Source organism: Uloborus diversus, chromosome 10 (genome assembly GCF_026930045.1).
Source record: "Uloborus diversus isolate 005 chromosome 10, Udiv.v.3.1, whole genome shotgun sequence".
NCBI classification, from domain to species: Eukaryota; Metazoa; Arthropoda; class Arachnida; order Araneae; family Uloboridae; genus Uloborus; species Uloborus diversus.
This window is the reverse complement of record NC_072740.1, coordinates 85,488,710-85,508,641: the sequence shown is the minus strand read 5'-3', so window position 1 is coordinate 85,508,641 and position 19,932 is coordinate 85,488,710. Positions and strand designations below refer to the sequence as shown.

Sequence of the window (19,932 nt, the reverse complement as noted above, 5' to 3'; positions counted from 1 at the left end):
TTTATGTTGTAGGTGAAGTTTTACGTGGGGACAGAATAGTCAATACTCCATATGAAGTACACATGGCTACAGATCAGAATTGTAGAGTTCTGTGTAATAATCCAAAAACTCCTCTGAATTGGTCTGTTGCTGAGTCAAAACTTGTAGCTAATCGAATTCAGCATGAATATTTTGTACATTTGTAAGTTATAATTTGACTTTGGCTTATTATTTTCAACAATTTTCTTCTCTCTATAGTTGCACTTTAATCAGTTTTTCAGCTGCTTGAAGTGCTCTAAAGTTTTAAAAGCTAGTAATTCTAATATCCACAGAAGAAATGTAATGCACTCTATGGTGTGTCGGAGAAAAACATACTTTAGAAATTTAAAATGTCAAGTTGTTAGAAAGTTGCATCGACTGACCTGCATATACCAAAAAAAAAAAAAATTAATTCAAATCAAAAAATATTTAGATACACCACACAAAGCCTGAAATTTATAATTTCCTCCAAAAAAAATCTTTTTTTCTACATTTTTTTTAATTAGCGAAATTATTTTTAAAGCTTTCAAGTTGACTGATGTAAACGGAGGAGTAGAACATTATTGAAAAAAAAAAAACCTTTTGCATTTGTATAATTATCTTTTTTCTTCAGCGTAGTACTCAAAAACATGCGTGTGCACAGGGGTCTCCAAAAGTACCGCCATACCCCCATTTCCTCAAAAAAAAAAAAAGAAAGAAAGAAAATATTAAAAGTTTATATCCGCATAATGTTTTGCTGTAATATGCTGGGGGTTGAAATGAGACTGAGGTGGCTGTGCTTGACTGGCAAGGAAGTTTCTCCTAAGCAGCTTCTACATCATACACCCAGCTCTGACCATTTCTTCTTGTATATGCAATTTATTAATGTTTTTATAGTTGTTTTTTTTTTTTAATGTTTTCTTCAAACAGTGCTGCAGAGAGAGAATTTACATTTCTTGAAATAAAGTTGGATTCTAAATTTGAATGGAGCTCTTTTAACATTCTTCAAATGGATTTTTACCCCCTTAAAAAAAGGCAGAAGCAAAGGGATGTAAGTGACAAAATTAAAAATTTGGAGATAACCAGTACAAATGGTAGGTGAACCTCTCCGTCTTGTGGCAAGAGAGAGTACTAGTAGCTGTGGTAGGTGCTGCTATGCAGCATGATTTAGAAAGTATTCAATGCTTACATTCGACGACCTCAAACAGTAGCTACCGGTCGGTTGATCACATGACAGCTAGTGACATCAGTGGTTACTAACCGGTTGTTCACCAACCAGTTCTTCATCAGATGCTTTTGGTCGATCACTGGTTACTTGCACACAGATGAATAACACACAGGTGAAAAATACTTAATCTCCAAAAATGTTATTTAGTCGGACTTTCATAGTGTTAGGAGAGGATTCTTAGCGGGACTCTCACTCGGAACATTAACGAAATAAAAGCAAAAATTTAGGATGATCTTGAATGCGAGATGTGTCTCCGGAAAATTTTTGTAGTTGTTGCTTTAAAAACGCAGGTTTAGTCAATCTTTTGTAATATTTCTGAGAGGAATTTGCTCACCTTTTTATTTGTAATTTGTATTCTATCTTAGTTGAATAATGTTGCCAAATTACTCTTTTCCCAATGAGAGTTAAAAGGATGCTCCCTCTTTGAAAAAGGGATTATCCGGGGCGAAAAGCCGTCCCTCACCCCTTCCAGTTAACCACTGCTGTGTAAAAGTATTTTAAGCAGACCCAAAAGGTTTGCCATGCTTGCAAAATTCCTCTTTTTGGGGAGGGGAGGAGGAGGGCATTAGGAATTGGGCGATTCTATGTCAGATCAATCACTTTTTGACCTCACCATCTCCGATTTTAACAAAAATTGGTGTGAGGGACACATATGTCAAGATAAGTTATCCTGCCAATTTTTAGAATTTTACTTAAAAAATTTTACAAAATACAGCACTGTTAAACAACTGAAAAAGTACGAAAAAACAAAAAGTTGTGACATTCAAATGACTGTAACTTCTCTCCTAATTATAGTAGAATAAAAATTCAAAAGCCATTGTAAAACTAAAGAATAGAGCTTTTTATTGATATAAAACATGACTTTCTTACGACAGGTTTAAGTTTAAAGGTCCTTCACCGGTGACTTTTGACCTTGAATATCTCAAAACGTGCCCTCTTAGAATTTCTTCAAAAATTATATTTTATAGCTCTAACACTATTCTTCCACTACACCAAAACTTACTTAGACTGGGATTGCAATGGCATGGTACTGAAAAAAAATCAAGAATGTTCACATGTTTTACATTGTGGAATTCCATATGTCAGATCAGTCACTTTCTTGACCTCCTCACCATTTCCAATTTTAATGAAATTTCGTGGGAAGGACACATACAACACGATAAGTAATCCTACCAATTTTCAGAAATCTACTTCAAAAATGTTACTAAATGCAAGGCTGTTGAAAACTTTAAAAGTGCAAAATAAATGGAAAGTTGTGACATGCAAATGACCATAATTTCTATGGTTCTATCCTAATTACAGTAGAATAAAAATTTGAAAACCATTGCAAAGTTAAAGAATAGAGCTTTCTATTGGTATAAAGCATGGCTTTCTCACGACTGATTTAAGTTTCAAGGTTCACCGTGTGTCAACAGTGCGAATGTTTTCATGTGTTCGTCATGGTTCAATTCACTGTGAATTTTGACCTTCAATGTCTAAAAACATGCCACCTTAGAATTTCTTTAAAAATATACATATTATTAACATAATTAAAACAATAAAATTAAAACAATAACATTAGGACAGAATTAATGTAAAACATCCAACAAAAATACATGAATATTTCTGATTTTTCTGCAGTCCCTTGCCATTGCAATCCCAGCCTAAGTTTTGATGTAGTAGAAGAACAGTGTTGGAGCTATAAAATGTATTTTTTGGGAAAAATTCTAAGGGGGCATGCTTTGAGATATTCAAGGTCAAAAGTCAAGGTGAATGACCTTGAGTCTGAAACCTGTCATGAGAAAGCCATGTTTTATCCTAATAGAAAGCTCTAGTCTTGAACTTTACAATGGTTTTCAAATTTTTATTCTTCTATAATTAGGATAGAACGATAGAAATTAGTCATTTGCATGTCACAACTTTCCATTTATTTTGCCCTTTAAAGTTTTTAACAGCCCCGCATTTCTTAACATTTAAGTAGAATTCTGAAAATTGGCAGGATTACTTATTGTGTTGTGTGTGTCCTTCACACGAAATTTCATCGAAATCGGAAATGTGGAGGAGGTCAAGAAGGTGACTGACCTAACATATGGAATTCCACAATGTAAAACATGTGAACATTCTTAATTTTTTTTTTCAGTATCTTGCCATTGCAATCCCAGTCTAAGTTTTGGTGTAGTGAAAGAATAGTGTTAGAGCTATGAATATATTTTTTTGAAGAAATTCTAAGGGCGCATGTTTTGAGATATTCAAGGTCAAAAGTCACAGTGAATGACCTTGAAACTTAAACCTGTTGTAAGAAAGTCATGTTTTACATGAATAGAAAGCTCTATTCTTTAGCTTTACAATGGGTTTTGAATTTTTATTCTACTATAATTAGGAGAGAAGTTACAGTCATTTGAATGTCACAACTTTTCGGTTTTTTTCGTACTTTTTCAGTTTTTAACAGCGCTGTATTTCGTAAAATTTTTAAAGTAGAATTCTAAAAATTTCAGGATAATTTATCTTGACATGTGTTCCTCATGCCAATTGTCGTTAAAATTGGAGATGGTGAGATCAAAAAGTGATTGATCTGACATGGAATTGCCCAATTGTCTCTTTTTTCCTTGCAGCTGTATTGCAACTAATTTTCTTTAAAAAAAATCATTAAAATAATTGACTTTAAACTCATATTTTTAAAAATAATTTTGGCAAATTATGTTCTCTTTGTGTTGCACCCTTGGCAAGATACATTCCTGTATCACTAAAAGGTACCACATCAGTCTAAAGAGTTAAACATATTTTTACTGAGACTGCAAATGCTCATACTTAAAACAAATAAAGTTATCAGGCTGTAAATTGAAAATTTCATAATTTAAACCAAAGCACTCAATTGGTTTTCGAAAAGAAAAACTCTGGAAGGTGTTTCCACCATTCTTTTATCAATAAGTAAAACAAAAAAGGTGATAGGGACATAGCAAAGAAAGGGAAAGGAAGAAAGTCCCCCAAACTAATTTTACTTTTGTGTTACCGTTCCGTTAATGGAATTCTGGAACAGTGGAACCCCGATTTGACATCCCCCAAATCGACATTTTTTCATCAGGTCCCATCATCAGTTTTGCTGCTATGTATTTCCTGTATGTCACGTTTTCCCATATTTTACATTTCTTTTAACCCAGTCCCTTGAGAAATGTGAAATCAGGGTTTAACTGTATTCCATTTTTTAACAAAATGTTCCATTTTGGAACAAATGTGAACTGTTCACATTTGTTCCAGATATTTTGAATACTAGTTCCCCATGATTTTCCTTTGACATAACTTGCAAAAGTAAGAATTCTTTACTGAGAAACAAAAATGTCATAAATTTGTCTAGATGTTCATAAGGTTCTACAATTTATATCAGCTTATCAATTAGTTTAACTATTTTCTCTTGAAGAAATAAGTGCTGAAAGTTTACCACCAGCTAAAACACGAAAATTGTCTCTACAGAAAAGCAAACTGGCTCATTTTGGTGAAAATTTTGCTGAGAGGTAGAAGTAATACTGTAATCCATTCAATTTTTTTTGAAATTATATCAGTAAAACATACCAAGTTCATGTGTAAGCAGCGTAAACTAGGGGTTGGCAGGAGTTGCTCTCGCCAGAGGCACAGCAGCCCGGGTTCAGCATTTCAACTGATGAAAAAAAAAGTTTTTTTTTTTAAATCATAGAATTTGAAAAACCCTTTAAACTTTTTTAAAAAAAAATTCGCAAACAATTCTAAAAAAGAAAATAAGGAAAAAAATTACAATGCTGCGCTCTATTTGTCAAATCAATTAATCAAAATGTTCTTAAAAAAACCTCCATTGACTGCTCATGTGGGCGACCCTGGGAGGGGAAGTGCAATTTCTTTAGTTTGCTAGGGGCACTAGTCCCCATACTTACACAACTGTGTGTTCCCTGCCTTGCCCTGCCCTTCTCTTCTTGTAGATAAAAGAGGACTAAAATAATAATCACCTTTAAAATAAAGCAGGTTTTTATATCAGCCCCCCCCCCCCCCAATGTATTTTCTAAAAATGTATATTCTCTTTACTTAAGAATTTGGATAATTTACTTTTTTTATATTTTCTTCAAGTTATTAAGAGTCAACAGTATTCAATTTAAAAGCATTACATGGCAGCTATTAGCCATTTTTGTTATAAAAGTGCAACTTAAAATACTGGTTATTCAATACGAGATGTTTCAAACTGCAATTATACTTTTCAAAAAACTTGAATTTTACCAACCTAGAAATATATTGACACTTTTTTTTTTTTGTTTTTTTATAGACTGATTGATAACCTTCCATGTGCTACCCGTTTTGGTCTTTATGAAGATCAACCTCAATATGAGCATGGTTATAGGCTAGGTTTTGTTTCAGGAGGAACTGTAAGTAATTATCTTATATTTATTCTTTATTTATGCTTTTCTTGTGGTTTTAATGTGTATTAGTAAATGCATCATGATTTTCATTTAGTTTTGTTTTTGTGTATTTAATCTGGAAAACCTAGCCAATTTAAATTATATTTGAGAAATCAGAACTCTCTAAAGTTGTAATATATATTTGCTGAGAATGAAGAAGTTTCTGTTATTTTCTTGGAGGTAAGAATTATAAACAGAACTGGTCTTGTTTTTGGGTTTGCAATGCAAGATGAGCATTTCAAACTAGAGAAGGATGTCTGCCTCTCCGCTGAGCTTGCTGTAATGAAATACAAGTGTCTCATGTGTCTAGAATCTGGAGCCTTGTTGTCGGAAGTGTCCAGTGTCTGTAGATTAATGGTAGTGGTGATACATACGAAAGATACGTGCGTGGAACGCTAGCACTTGGGGGGGGGGGGGTACTCAAAGGATATAATTAGACTTGTTTTTGGAGGACACTTGACTTGTTTCTGGAGCTTGGGCTCAAAAGGCAGTGTTGCTATGAGACCCCATGGATAATTTCAACTTGTATATAGTTCGTAAAATATGAATGTTAGCAAGAGATGCTAATAAATATAGATTTCAAACTCGGGAATGGTCATCACTGCCCCAAGAGTCCATTAGAACCTCGATTAACCATGGTTTCTTTTAACAGAGCCGATAATAAAATCTTTTTTGCTTTATGGGGCTACTATTGACAGAAATTGGGGACTTTTACAAAGAAAGGTATATTATAGTACAGTAGAACCTCGATTAACCATAGTTTCTGTTAACCAAGCCAATAATAAAGTCTTTTTTTGCATGATAGGGCTGCAATTGACAGAAATTGATGACAAGAAAGGTAACATACTTTTCAAAAAAATAATGTAAATTTAATAAAATGATGAATTTTCAATTTAAATATAAAAATATCTTCTGATTATTTTTTTTTAACTCGGCTTTCAATATATATTCCACTTGGCATTGTAAAAAAATTCTTTTTAAAATTTACTACAAGTTATTTTCCTATTTTAATTTTTTAACTGTAAAACATTACTTTCTAAAGGGTTCATTTTTTATTGCATTTTTAATTGATACATTTTAAAAATTTGCGATCCTGACAAGTTTATATGAAGTGTCTATTAACTGAGATTTCAGACATCAGAGGCACTGGTGGCCCCAATACGCTTAGATAATTGAGGTTGTACTGTATATAAAGATGTAGATAAAAGTAATATAAAAGTGTTAGTACAGCGTTGTATGGGGTAGCAATACTTAACAAATCAAAAGGTTGCCATGATTTGCTGTTTCAATAATTGAGTAATTCTTTAGAAATTCAACAGATTTTCTGCAAATATCTTCATTTGATAGAAGTTTGCAAATTTTTAAAAGTTGGAAGTAAATTTAAATTTTCACCAAATGACACTTATTAAGCTCAAAGCTTGATATTTTTGCATGCAAAAATAGATATGATTATACAAAATCGTTAATAATTCAAGAATATGGTGTGGCCAGAACTTAAACTATTAGCAATTTTGTAAAAACATCTCATTATCTTTTTCATTTGAAAATATGTTTTGAGTCTAATAAGCATCATTCTGTAGGGAATTTTGATCTGCTTCTGCTTTTTAAAAGGCTGCATTTCTGGAAAGTTGTTTCAGAATTACATAATCATTGAAACTTAAAAGTGCTGAAACTCAATAATTTACTTACTTTACCCCTATACCATCCCATTTGTAATATTTTTACCAATGTTTTTACACATCCTTTACACTTGATTTGTGATTTTTTTTCCTTTTGAGACTACATGAGCGTAATTGTCAAAAACAAATTGACTTTAAAAAATATTATTAAAAATAGCCATGCTAAGGGGGGGGGGGTTCTGAGAAAGCAATCCTACCACCTTTTGATTAACTGCACATTATAATGTGTAAAATATTCATTTGATTAGGAAAGTCAATGAGAGTAGGTCAACCTAAGTCGGATCTTAGACTTTGGATCATGGAGAACAGTTGTCATACATACTGCACAGATTATCTCAAATATTGAGGTTTTGAAATGGAACCATTTGTCAGATGAACTTTTATATTTGTATATTACATATTTTTCGCACTTATTTATTTCTTCTGAAATATACTTTTTGTTCTTATAGCCTTACATTAACAACCACTTGAAGCTTATTTTAAAGTACCATACTCAGCCAGGGTAAAAAAAAATTTTTACTTCACTAATATTTGTTCTTATTGCAATCTTTCATCATTATTATTATTGATATTGTTCTGTATACTTGTTTTTTTTTTCTTCTTCTCTGATTCTGTTTAGTTCTTAAATATATTCTTATATTTAGGGAGAACTACAGAGTTGTTGGATTTATTGTTGAAACACAAAGGTATGTTAATAAATAGGCCAATAGCATTTCACACATGATTCTGAATCATCTTTTACTATTAATAAAACATTTTCAAACTATTTTTATTTTGAAATGTTTGTTCAAATTTTATCTCAACTCTACAGCTTTTAATTGAACAATATTTATGCAATTGTCTGTTTTTATTTCATTTTTCTTTAGTTTTTGTATTGTTTCAAAATATGCTATTTATATGGAATTGGCCATATTCTAGTTGGGTCATTCCACGAAAATGTCAACCTGTGGGCCAAAATTTCAAACTCAATCAATATTAGTGTGTTATACATAATTTTAGAGATAGCGTTCTTAATTTTCGAATCTCGTAGTAGGTTTTTCAAGATACAGTGTCTCCCAAAAGTGTTCATACACTTTGAAATTTTTTAGTAAAACCAAAATAACTCGAAATTTAATTTGAATATGAAGTCCAATATTTTTTCACATCATTCCTATTAGTGATGTGCCGGATCGTGAAAAATGTAGATCCGCGGATACGGAGCTGAGTATTTTTTTCCTGTATTCAATTCCTGGTGTCATCGATGCCCACCCCCCCTCCCCCTCTTGCTTGCTTTGCCTGTGGCATTGCCAAAAAAAAAATCAGAAGGAGATACAGTTGGCTTTATTTCTTTTCGATGGTCAAAAAAGGCAAATTTCTATTCAAATTTCGGTTACTGATATCTACCCCCCCCCCCCCCCTTGGATACGCCACCCCTGTGTTTTCTTTTGTTTAATAGTTAATCCGCTTTGAATCATGTCGAGGCAAAGATAAGCGCGCTTGACCTTGACACAGTTTCAACCACAATTTTTTTAAAACTAAAAGAGCGATAACGTAAGAACTCGGGTCTTCCACTCACCCCTGTTGTCTCGGCAAATAAGATTTGCCATCATGGCATAGAATGAAAACTCAGCATTTCTGTTTGCAGTGGCAACGCTAAAAGTTTCGATTTGCACTGCACGGAGTTATGTTTTTATCTTTAGTGTGACACAAGCAGAGTAGATACAGTTTGCGTATTTTAGTTTAAAGTGATTAAATCAAAGTACAAACCAATGTCAACAAAAAAGTTTAGTAGCATAATATGGAGATATTTTGTAGTAGTAAATGATGAACGCGCCAAATGCAAAATTTGTGACGCAGATTATTCTCGCAAGGGTAAAGGAACAACTTCTTTAAAAAACCATCTGCAGCGAAAACATCCCGAAGAATATGATTTATTCCTTAAAGAAGATTCCGTTAAAAAGAAAACCGATGACATTGCACTTCCAGGGACATCTTTACAGACTGCAAAGAGAGGATTTCGATAAACTTTTATGGATGACTGCATAGAAAAAGCTAAAATGTGGAATAGCACAAACCCGAAGTCAATTAAACTTGATTACTTAATTGCTGAAATGATAGCATTATTTGATTTACCTTTTCAACACGTAGAAGAACTGGGGTTCCGACGATTAATGGATCATGTTGTTCCAAATTATGTTTTAAAAGGCAGAAAATATTTTACGGAACTAGTTTGCAGTGAACTTTACGACAAAGTTTCGTCGAAAATAAAGAACATGTTGCAAGATTTTAAGAAAGTTTTCTTTACTTCAGATATCTGGTCCGATTCTTCATCGGGGGTTTCATTGTTATCGTTAACTTGTCATGGTATCACCAAAGATTTTATTCGAAAAAAATATCGTTTTGAAAGCAGATATTTTGGAAGAACGGCACACTGGAGATTACATTTCGGCATTATTTCAAAGCATGTTAGAAGAATGGGGAATTCCAAAACAAAATGTACACTGCATGGTAAGAGTTGGAGGATCCAATATGAAACTTGCCTGCACTTTGTCTGAAATAAATAATATCGACTGTACTGCACATCAATTGAACCTGGTGTTCAAGGATGCTATTAAAAAAGTCGATGCAATCTCCCTATTACTTACGAAATGTAGGAAAATTGCAGGACATTTCAATCACTCAACAGTGGCAAAACAAGAATTGGAAAAATTGCAAGTTCGACTAAATCAAAGAGTCCTGAAAGTTTTGCAAGACTCGCCGACACGATGGAATTCCAGCTTTTATATGTTGGAAAGGCTTGACTGCATCAAGGACTCGTTGTCACTTTATTCTTCTAATAATAAAATAGAACAGCTTAATGCCGAAGAATGGGTTTTAATTCAAGATTTAGTAAAAGTTCTGAAGCCTCTGGAGGATACCACAAAAAAATTGAGCTCACAAAACGTATGTGTATCCGACGTTATTCCTCTGGTACGAGCATTGACCAAAATATATGACGAGATTGGCATTTCTGATATAAATGGAGAAAGTGTCAACATCAATTCAGCTGCTGCTGTTGATTTTGTGTGTTCATTGAAGAATGAATTAGATCATCGTTTTTCTGAAATTGATAAAAATATATTGTTCCAACTGGCAACATTTTTAGACCCTCGTTACAAAGGCAAATTCTTCAGTGACTTAGTCATCAAAGATATAAAACAGAAATTACTAACAGCTTTAGAAACTGAAGTAAGCCCCACAACAACTGCAACTAGCACAGAAAAATCTAATAGTGTTAGAAAGGAGCCTTGCAACAGTTTGGAAGAGTCTATGGCCAACATGTTGGACAGTGACGACGATGATGGAGAACTTGATTATCAAATATCAGATGCAAAAGCTAATTTTCTCGCAGAATATTCCAGAGAAAAAAGATTATCAAGAGACCAAGATCCATTAAAGTATTGGCAGATTAACAGTAACAGACTCGTTGAACTCAGCTGCATTGCTCGCACATATTTAACGTCACCTGCAACAAGCGTACCAAGTGAGCAGTTTTTTTAGTGCAGCAGGGATTGTTTATGATCCTCATCGTAATAGACTTTTGGGGGACAAAGCTGCCAAGTTACTCTTTTTGAAGTACAACTTACCATTACTTAATTTTAATTATGATAAATAAGTATTATTTAATCCTGAAAATGTGATTGTTTCATCTAATAATAAAATTAACGTTGTACATTTAATTAATTTTTTTTCAAAAAAAAAAATCTATTGAAGATTTCAGTTTTGATCTCATTATAAAGATAAAGATAAGTGAATTTATAACTTACAATAAATATATATATATATATTGGAATACCATTTCATTGTTGTCTATCTTACGAATTTCAAACACGAAATAAAATTTGATAAAGTAAAAGATCCGTTTAAGATCCGCCAAAAAATAACGGATACGGATACGGATCTATTTTTTCCCTCGGATATCCGCGGATACAGATACGGATATCCGGCACATCACTAATTCCTATGTCATTCTAAATACAACCCATTGGTTTTTTCAAAATATTGACAGAACTTCTTTTTGAAATGGGTCAGAAAAAGAAGAGACAGAGAAATAACACGCCATAAAAGTCATCGTACACTCAAATATTTCCGAATAAATTCCTGATTAAAATTATCATATGCCGTTTTATTAATATTTTTGCATTGTGTTGACCCTTATAAGTCATTTGGCTTTATTTTTTTGTTTATTTATTCCTTAATATTGGGTTTATTACTGTAAAATGGCTGGTATTCGTAAAAAACCGCAAACACCATTAAAAATTTGAATTTTTTTCCCACAGTAGTGATAAATTGGTTTGAAATGTCTCTAAATCAGTTAATTTATTTGTTTGTATAGTAAAGTGCTTGATAAAATGCTTTAATGAAAGGAATTGGACCGAAAACAAGGTAAGAAAAGGTCAACCGGCAAAGTTGACAAAACGTGATCGGAGATTTATAGTTAAAAAATTTATGAAAAATACACATTTGAGTGCTGTAAAAGTTTTTGCAGAGTTAAATGAAACATTTTACATTTAATTTTCACCTAAAGTTGTTCGCCAAGTTCTCTGATTAGCTGGATTAAATGGGACCTCTTCCCGCGGAAATTTTCTTGGTCATGCGAAAAACAGAAAGCTTACGATTTTCGTCGCAAATCAATGCTAAATAAGCTAAAAACGTTTTAGAATCACGTCTTACTTACAGATAAAAATGAATTCAACATTTTTGGTTATTTTTTTGTATAATTGTATGTAGAAGAAAAAATTAGGGACTTAATCTTAAGAACTTATTTGGATCAGTTAATCAGGACGTTGGAGGTGTTCTAGTGTGAGGGTGCATATTAGCATCAGGACTTGGTAGTTTGTAATTTTTTGATGAAATAATGAATTATGCTGTTCCTTTAAATATTTTAAAAACAAATTTTGAACTCTGAGCCAAAAAAATTGGTTATTGGAGACAACTTTGTTTTTTATCAAGATAACGATAAGAAGCACACGGTTTTCAACGTTTGCGTCTAGTGCCTCGAAAATTGTCCTAAAATTTAAAAAATACTCCCTCAATCTCCAGATTTTAACTTAATGTAACGTATTTAGAGATATCTGGAGGCTAGATTACGAAAATAGGGTGTTAAAACGAAAATAGAGCTAGAAACAGTAAGAATCAAAGTTGGTTGAACACTTGCTCAGAAATTACGCAAAAAAATGAATGAAATCTATTCCCAGACGTTTAAAAGGTGTTATGAATACTGTATAATATTCCACTAATTAATAACTTAATCAAAAGTTAGGTCCATCAATAATATATAGAAATTTTATAAAGTGTACGAAGACTTTTGTGACATAAAATTTCCGACACTTTTTGGTTTTTGATTTTTAAAAAATTAAGTTTCAATATTTTTTAAAAACTTTTCATGTAGTTTTGTTAAAAATGGATCATAGATCTTATAATTAAATACCTATTTCGAAATATTAATTCTAACCAATGGAATGGGGCCTATTTCGTTCAAAGTCGTAGGTGTACCAAGACTTTTGGGAGCCACTGTAGATGCCGTGCGTGGAATAATTACTAGGGTGGAGCAAAAGAAACAAAATTGAGAAATATGTAAAGCCTATATGCAGAAAAGTTGCCTCTTAACAAGCCTATTTATCATACAAAATTTCAGCTAAATCAAACAATATCTTTAGCTGAATTTTTAGTATTTAGCTTGATTTTTCACAAAACGTTCAAAACGGAGTGATAAAATTTAATTACCTCTCATTTGAAACTTTGAATGTTTGAAATGAAACTCTTAATAAATAAATACTTAATATACAGTCAGTTGAATAACCTATCCGATAGCGAAATTGCTTTCAAACAAGCATTAAGTGTGCAAATCGCACATGCTCTGCCAGGACCTATCTTTGCGTAGTGCTATGAACTGCGTTCTTTGTTCCAGTTGGTTGTCTTTGTTTTTGTATTCTATTTAGCTCGAATGGTTTCAAACTATTGAATTGTAGCTTCAAATGTAAATAGATGGCTGTTTTTGCATATAAGCAACTTTAAATGAAAAAAGAAATGACATAGAAGTCAAGGTGTTTCTTTAGCGTCATAAATGAGATCAGCATCAATTTTTATAATTGCAACTGAATTCCAGTCGATTAAAGCAAATACTATCTTACCATCGATTGTATGGAAAGACAAACATCCGGTTTACAGGTGGAAATGGATGCATCTATTAGTTTTCAAGGATGTCAGCTTTTGCAGATGTATTTTAGCCTCTAAATTAAGCAGTTTCTCCTCATTTAAATGAACAGAACATGTGCATCAAATTGTTTCTTCTCTCCCTCATTCAGATAGAGTCGTCTTAACTGGACGTTTGCCATTTCCATACAATCCGTGGTTAAACAGTAGTTGTCTGCTTTGAAATTGATTGTAGTAATTGGGAATTCTGAAACGTAGTTATTGAGTTTATTCATTTTTCCCCTTTAAAGCTGTTGAAGGTCCAGCTCTCGCGCACATTTTCTATTGTTGGTCAGCATTGACAACAGAATGTTTTCTTGGCATGACTACGTTTTTTCATTATACTGTATATTGTAAATTAAGTATTCACTTCCAATCCGAGGTGATAATTTAGATTAATGTTAGAGTATACTTTAACAATATTTTCTGTTGAAACTTTCTCATTCTCTGATGAGCATTTTCTCAAAATATATAATCGAAAAGTTCTATCTGTAGTCATTAAGATTCTACAATGGCTGTATTCTTTCTTAACAAGCAGAAATATTTTCGTTTGAACTTTTATAGACATAGCACATTTTGTACACATACCATTGCCCCTACTAGATCAGGGGCCATTTCTCATTCTATCAATGATATATTTTCCTTTTAAAAGTTGACTACAGCCATATTTTCACAGGACTTCAGTTTTTCCCTAGTCTCTAAACAATATCCTTTTGGCCCAGCTGTTATTTCCATTCAAATGTTGAGTAGATGGTGTAGTTGTAATTCATTTGTATGAAATTAATTAATAAACCATTGCAAAGAACGTCCAATAGAAATCACAAATTTTCTTATGACTCCCCTTTTACAGTCTGTATCGGTATCTATGAACACTTTTAAACACTGTTCGCACTTAACCTACAGCACGCTACTTAGAAATATCAATATTTTTCTTTCAAAAAGTCAATATGCTTATTTTAATGTTTTGAGAGCTGCCAGCCATAGGAGTGACAAAGACTTTGATTTAAGTTAAGAGAGTAAAACAGTTTGGTCTTCTGTTGTCATTTTAGTTTTATTTTTTCATTCCTTAATTTGAATCAAAATATTGCTCCATTTGATCGTCAAAATACAGTATATTCCTCATTTTTCTTTTCAAGTCAATGGTTATTTTTTTCTTTTCCTTCTGATTTTGCGATGATCGACTATTTTAGAGGAATCTTCTTTGTCAATTATTCAAATACAAATGTGATGGCCAGAAACAGGCTCTGGGATTAGCTAGGCTGGTCGTAGGTCAGTTTATGAGTCTACAATGAAGATCTCAATGGCCCTCTTAAAGCTATCTAACCCCTAACTCGTTGCAGCTGCTTCTGGTAAGCTGTTCCAAGTGTCTACACACAATTCTGCTAAAGTAATAATTTTTCCTAATTTCCAGATTAGCCTGAGATTTGAATAGCTTGAAATAATGACCCCTTGTCCTGCTTTCTTTGCAAAAATTTAACCCATTAACATCTTTCATATTGATAAATTTAAGCAACTGAATCATGTCCCATCTGACTCTTCTTTGCTCCAGACAATACATTTCAAGACTTTTATGTCTAGCACGGTAATCTAAATATGTAAGTTCTCTTACTAGCCTAGAAGGACTTTGAGCTGTTTGCAATAAAAGAAGCCCAATCTTTCTTTCAAATTTTTTTCTAAAGTTTAGGTCTTACCAAATTCATCTTTTAAGGAGTATTGATAAGAATTGACTCTGATCTATCGGAGCCTCCATCCTATGCTACATTTGGAAGTTTAATAGTCATTTACAATGCTGAAGAAAAACCTTGACATATCTTTTCCCCTTTTTAAAACAGTAAGTTTTTATATAAGTTTTATACAGAAAAACTTACTGTTTTTATGTAAAAATAACATCTTCATTTACATTTGAAGTAATAATTTAATTATTTGAAATAATTCAAACTAAATTTACTACTTGAAAAGAGAGAGACAACCAACTAGAACAAGGAGCGCAGTTGATAGCACTGAAGGCAAAGAAAGTGCACAGGCAGAGCGTGTGCGATTCTCAAGCTTGATGCACGTTTAAAAGCGATTTCGCAATCACCTAAGTCTTTCAGCAAACTAAACATTATTTATTTATTTATCAAGAGTTTCATTTCAAACATTTAAAGTTTCAAATGAAAGGTAATTATATCATTCTATTTTTGCCAGTTTGGTGAAAAATCAGGCTAATTACTTAAAGTGCAAAGTCAAATGGGCAGCTAAAGATATCATTTGAGTTAACTGAAATTTTGTATGATAAATAGGCTTGGTAAGAGGCAACTTTTCTGCATGTAGGTTTTACATATTTCTCAATTTTGCTTTTTCACTCCACTCTAATAATTACTGCTTGAACGTCTTTAACAACAGCATGTAAATTTTAACTATAAAGCATTAAAAAAAGTTATCTGTAATTTTTTAAGCATACATTTGATGTAAATATGTATATATTTTTTCAGTTATTGCTTATATTTTGAGATTTAATAAACTTTAATTTCTTTCATTGAATTTTAATTTTTTTCTCGTTGAGCCTAATTTGAATTCTGTGTTAAACGGCCTGTTCGTCACAAAATGTCGTATTTTTCTTCCCACACTTTTTATAGGACTATAAAAAGAAAAAAATTGCTTTATTCTCTTCGCAAGAGTTACCCAGAATGCATTCAAAATGTTTAATTTTTATTAAATTATTAAAACAATTAGTTATCAGCATGACGAACGTAACACATTGATTGTTACAAACGTAATCGCTTGAAACAAACACTGCATTTTTCGAACATTTAGTTCAGTAAGAAATAAATAAAATGTATATTTTGTAATAATTTGGGGTTTTAAATGTCACTGCATAATATCTTGTAATTTTTGCAGCAATTAACTTGATTTTTTAACACATATTTGGAATTTTCTTTTGTTGTATTTTGTAGAAAAAACAGCAGCTCAAAAAAAAAAAAAAAGACTTAAACCAAAGCAGGAATAGCAGGTAAACTTAGAGATAATGACAGCAAAAAAGCAGTAGAGCATATGCGAGTATTATGGCCAAAAAAAACAACGCTCACACAATTACTATTTCTGGCAATAATTAAAAACCAACTTAGTCTCTTCCGTCACACAGGTTGGGGATCAGAAATTGAAAGCTCTTGCATAAAAAGTTCATTTCAAAACAGTGGGGAAAAAATTTTTTGCACAAAGCCAATAAAAAAGCATTCATTTTGAAAATTTGTTGCAGGAAGTGTTAATTTAAAGACAAAATATCAGTGCTTACTTATTAATTAATATTTAGTCACGTAACAGTCTAAAAAACTAATCAAGTCTTTACTGTGGCAAACTTAAGTTCAGAGTTGCGTTCCTCATGGTTATGTTCGTCACACATCATATTTGAAGAGATTCATTTTTGCTACATTATAAGAAAAATGAGTTTTATTCTGCATGAAAAATAAAATTTCAGGAATGAAAATAACACATTGCACTGTTTTTAATGTAATACCTACCTAAACTTGATGAGAGCTGAATTTCATGATGCAAGTTGAAGGTTTCAAAAATATTACATTCATCACACTATAGTAATTTAGTTTTAAAAACCAATTTATGTGATTAATACTGCGTTTTATTGCATGAATATTTCACAGAAGTTTTATTATTGCTCAAAATTCTGCAAAACCGCAATTAAATGATTATTAGATGTTTGAAACTCAGAATGCTACGTTCGTCACTATGGAATGACCCAGTTATGGTCCATTTATTTAATTTCTCTTTTACAAATTATTGAACTTCTTTTTTCCATTTCCTCCCACTCTCAAATTTATATCTGTGCTTGATTTCCTTTTATTTTTATTTTTTTCTAGTGTTGATCTGTCAAATTTAGAGTTTAATGGTAATACTTGCAGTTTTCCAGAATCTGCAAAAAAGCAAGCAGTCAATGTTCAAGGTATTTTAGCTCGTTATTTTTCTGAAAAGATTTGAAGTTATATGTAGTTGACATTTGATTTTACAAAATTTGGGGGTCCTTTTAAAAATATATAAAATTGAGATCTTGTAAAATCAATTAGTTTTCCACCATTCTAACTTAAAAAACAGTATTTCCATTTTTGTTTGCCAATTTGTAGTTAACTTACTTTCTAGGTTTAGAATGATGGTATATGATGTTATTCTGCAGTGCAAAAAAGCAGTGAGAGCATTAAATTATAAAGAAAAACATTATACAGTCAAACCCTGTTAATACAAACTCGCTTAATGCAAAATATGGCTTAGAGTGAAATAAATGCCACTCCCCTACAAAAAGCTACAAATTAATGTTAAATCAATCACTTAACACAAAGAGGATTTAGACAAATTTCCGCATAAATCAAAGAACATTTTAAGGAACTTCAAAAAAAAAAAAAAAAAATCCCATCCTTTCACGTGAACTTTTGAAAGTTGAAAGATCTGCACTTGGACTCAAACAACATGGATGGCCCAGTGAAAATTTCTCTCCTTGTAGGAAAATCTCGTTATATCAAGAAAGTAGGAACATTAGCTGTAGCCTATGCTTACAGTGAAAAAGCTTGGACGAACAGTGAAATCTTTACCAGGTGGCTGATAAACTTAGATTTAAAATTTCATTGTGAAAAAAGAAAAAATTGTCTAATTCTGGACAACTGTTTTGCCCCTGTAGAGGTTTAAGGTCTAACAGCGATAAATTATGTTTTTTTACCCACCAACACTGCAGGGAAAATCCAGTCTTGTGATCAAGGAAAAATCAAATGTTTGAAAAATGTGTTGTCATAGAGAAATGCCCCAAATAGCCATTGCCTGTTTTGACTTACTGGTGTTTCTTACTTAAACTATGAATATAAATGTTTGTGCGTACATTTTTGTATAAATGTACTTTAGTTCCTATATTTTCTTAGACACAAAAATAAAAAAACTTGTCTGCTTACACAAAATCTGGTAAACGTGGAAATTGGTTAACGCAAAATTTGGTTAACACGAAACATTTTGGTGTCCCCTCTAAGTTCTTGTTAACGAGGTTTGACTGTACACATTTCAGCATGTCCACCTAGCAATATCAAAGTACGTAAATGCTCATTTTCTAGAAAATAACAATTTGGGAGGTACTGCTTTCTTAATTTGGATGGCAAGATTATTTCGATGAAAGGTTTTGTTGAAAGCTGTTTGTAATACTGTCCATGTTTGTAAATTACAGATTTGTTAAATGAAGTGTCACTTTTATTTCCTTTTGTAGTCCCAAAATATTTAGCAGTTTGCTTCAAGTTTTTTGTGAAATTCATTGTGAAAATTATTAGAAGATATTATGTGTTATGCTATTTGAATTTGAAACAAAAAATTATTTTTTACAAGCAGGTGATAAAACCAATCATTTACATTTAAAAACATTGACTACATATAAGTGAGGGTACGGCAACTTACAATTGTCTGTTTTGAAGGAAGTAAACTTTCCAAGTTGTTTGCAAAACTTAGATATGGTTTTGAGTTTTTATGCAAAGAAACATCTATAGAAAGAGTATTTTATACAAATAAAAGTATTATGCTTTTATATTTCTCAATGGATTATTTTGGTTTTTTTAAGATGCAATCATAATAACCAAAAATTTTGAATTTCTTGTAGCAATGTACATACCAAATGCTCCTTCCTCATTAACAAAGGGTACAACCAAAAACATTAAAGTTTCCTTTTTTCTTTTTTGACTTGATAAAATAAACAATAACTGAGTAATTATTCAGAATTATGATTATACTCACAATGCTTGTCCACATACATTTATAATAGATTTGGTTTCATTTGTGTTTTGTTTCCCCCCAATAGGACCAACTAAACTGCTGTTTACGTATGAAGTTGCATGGGAAGAAAGTAACATTCGCTGGGCTTCAAGATGGGATCTTTATTTAGCAATGACAGATGTTCAAATACATTGGTTTTCTACAATAAATTCTATTGTTGTAGTGTTTTTCTTATCAGGTACTTAACAGCTATTTCAATTTTATAGGATAGCATGTAAATTGTATCATTTTACTACAGGTAAAATTTCATTTTGGTTTTGGTTTTTTCTTATATATAGGTATACTTACAATGATTATTGTTAGAACTTTGAGAAGGGACATTGCCAGATATAATAAAGATGAGGATATGGTATGTTTAAATTTTCAATATTTTTCAAAAAAAAATAATAATAATAATAATAATGAGAGAAAACTGTTTAAATATCTGTCATTTCTTCTTGAAATCCTTTTAAAATTATGAGAGCATATTACCTTGTTAGGGGATAAAGCTAAAAAACTGATGATTGGCATGTAAATTTAAATTAGGATACATAATTTCCTTGTTAACATCACTCTCAATGAAATATCTAGGGAAAAAATGTATCCTTCCCTGTAATGAAACTTGCTTCGTTAATATTTTCATGCCTTT

General features: G+C 31.9%; 1 protein-coding gene across 1 annotated transcript in view; it reads left to right on the top strand.

Annotated features, from left to right (window-relative positions):
- LOC129231782 (transmembrane 9 superfamily member 4-like) overlaps nt 1-19,932 on the top strand; it is a 57,289-nt gene that overhangs the window by 21,655 nt on the left and 15,702 nt on the right. The window contains exons 4-10 of the mRNA XM_054866149.1: nt 13-181; nt 5,490-5,589; nt 7,751-7,803; nt 7,946-7,987; nt 17,369-17,451; nt 19,330-19,482; nt 19,583-19,653. Of these exons, the coding sequence (XP_054722124.1) occupies nt 13-181; nt 5,490-5,589; nt 7,751-7,803; nt 7,946-7,987; nt 17,369-17,451; nt 19,330-19,482; nt 19,583-19,653 (671 nt within the window). The remainder of the gene's footprint in view (nt 1-12; nt 182-5,489; nt 5,590-7,750; nt 7,804-7,945; nt 7,988-17,368; nt 17,452-19,329; nt 19,483-19,582; nt 19,654-19,932) is intronic.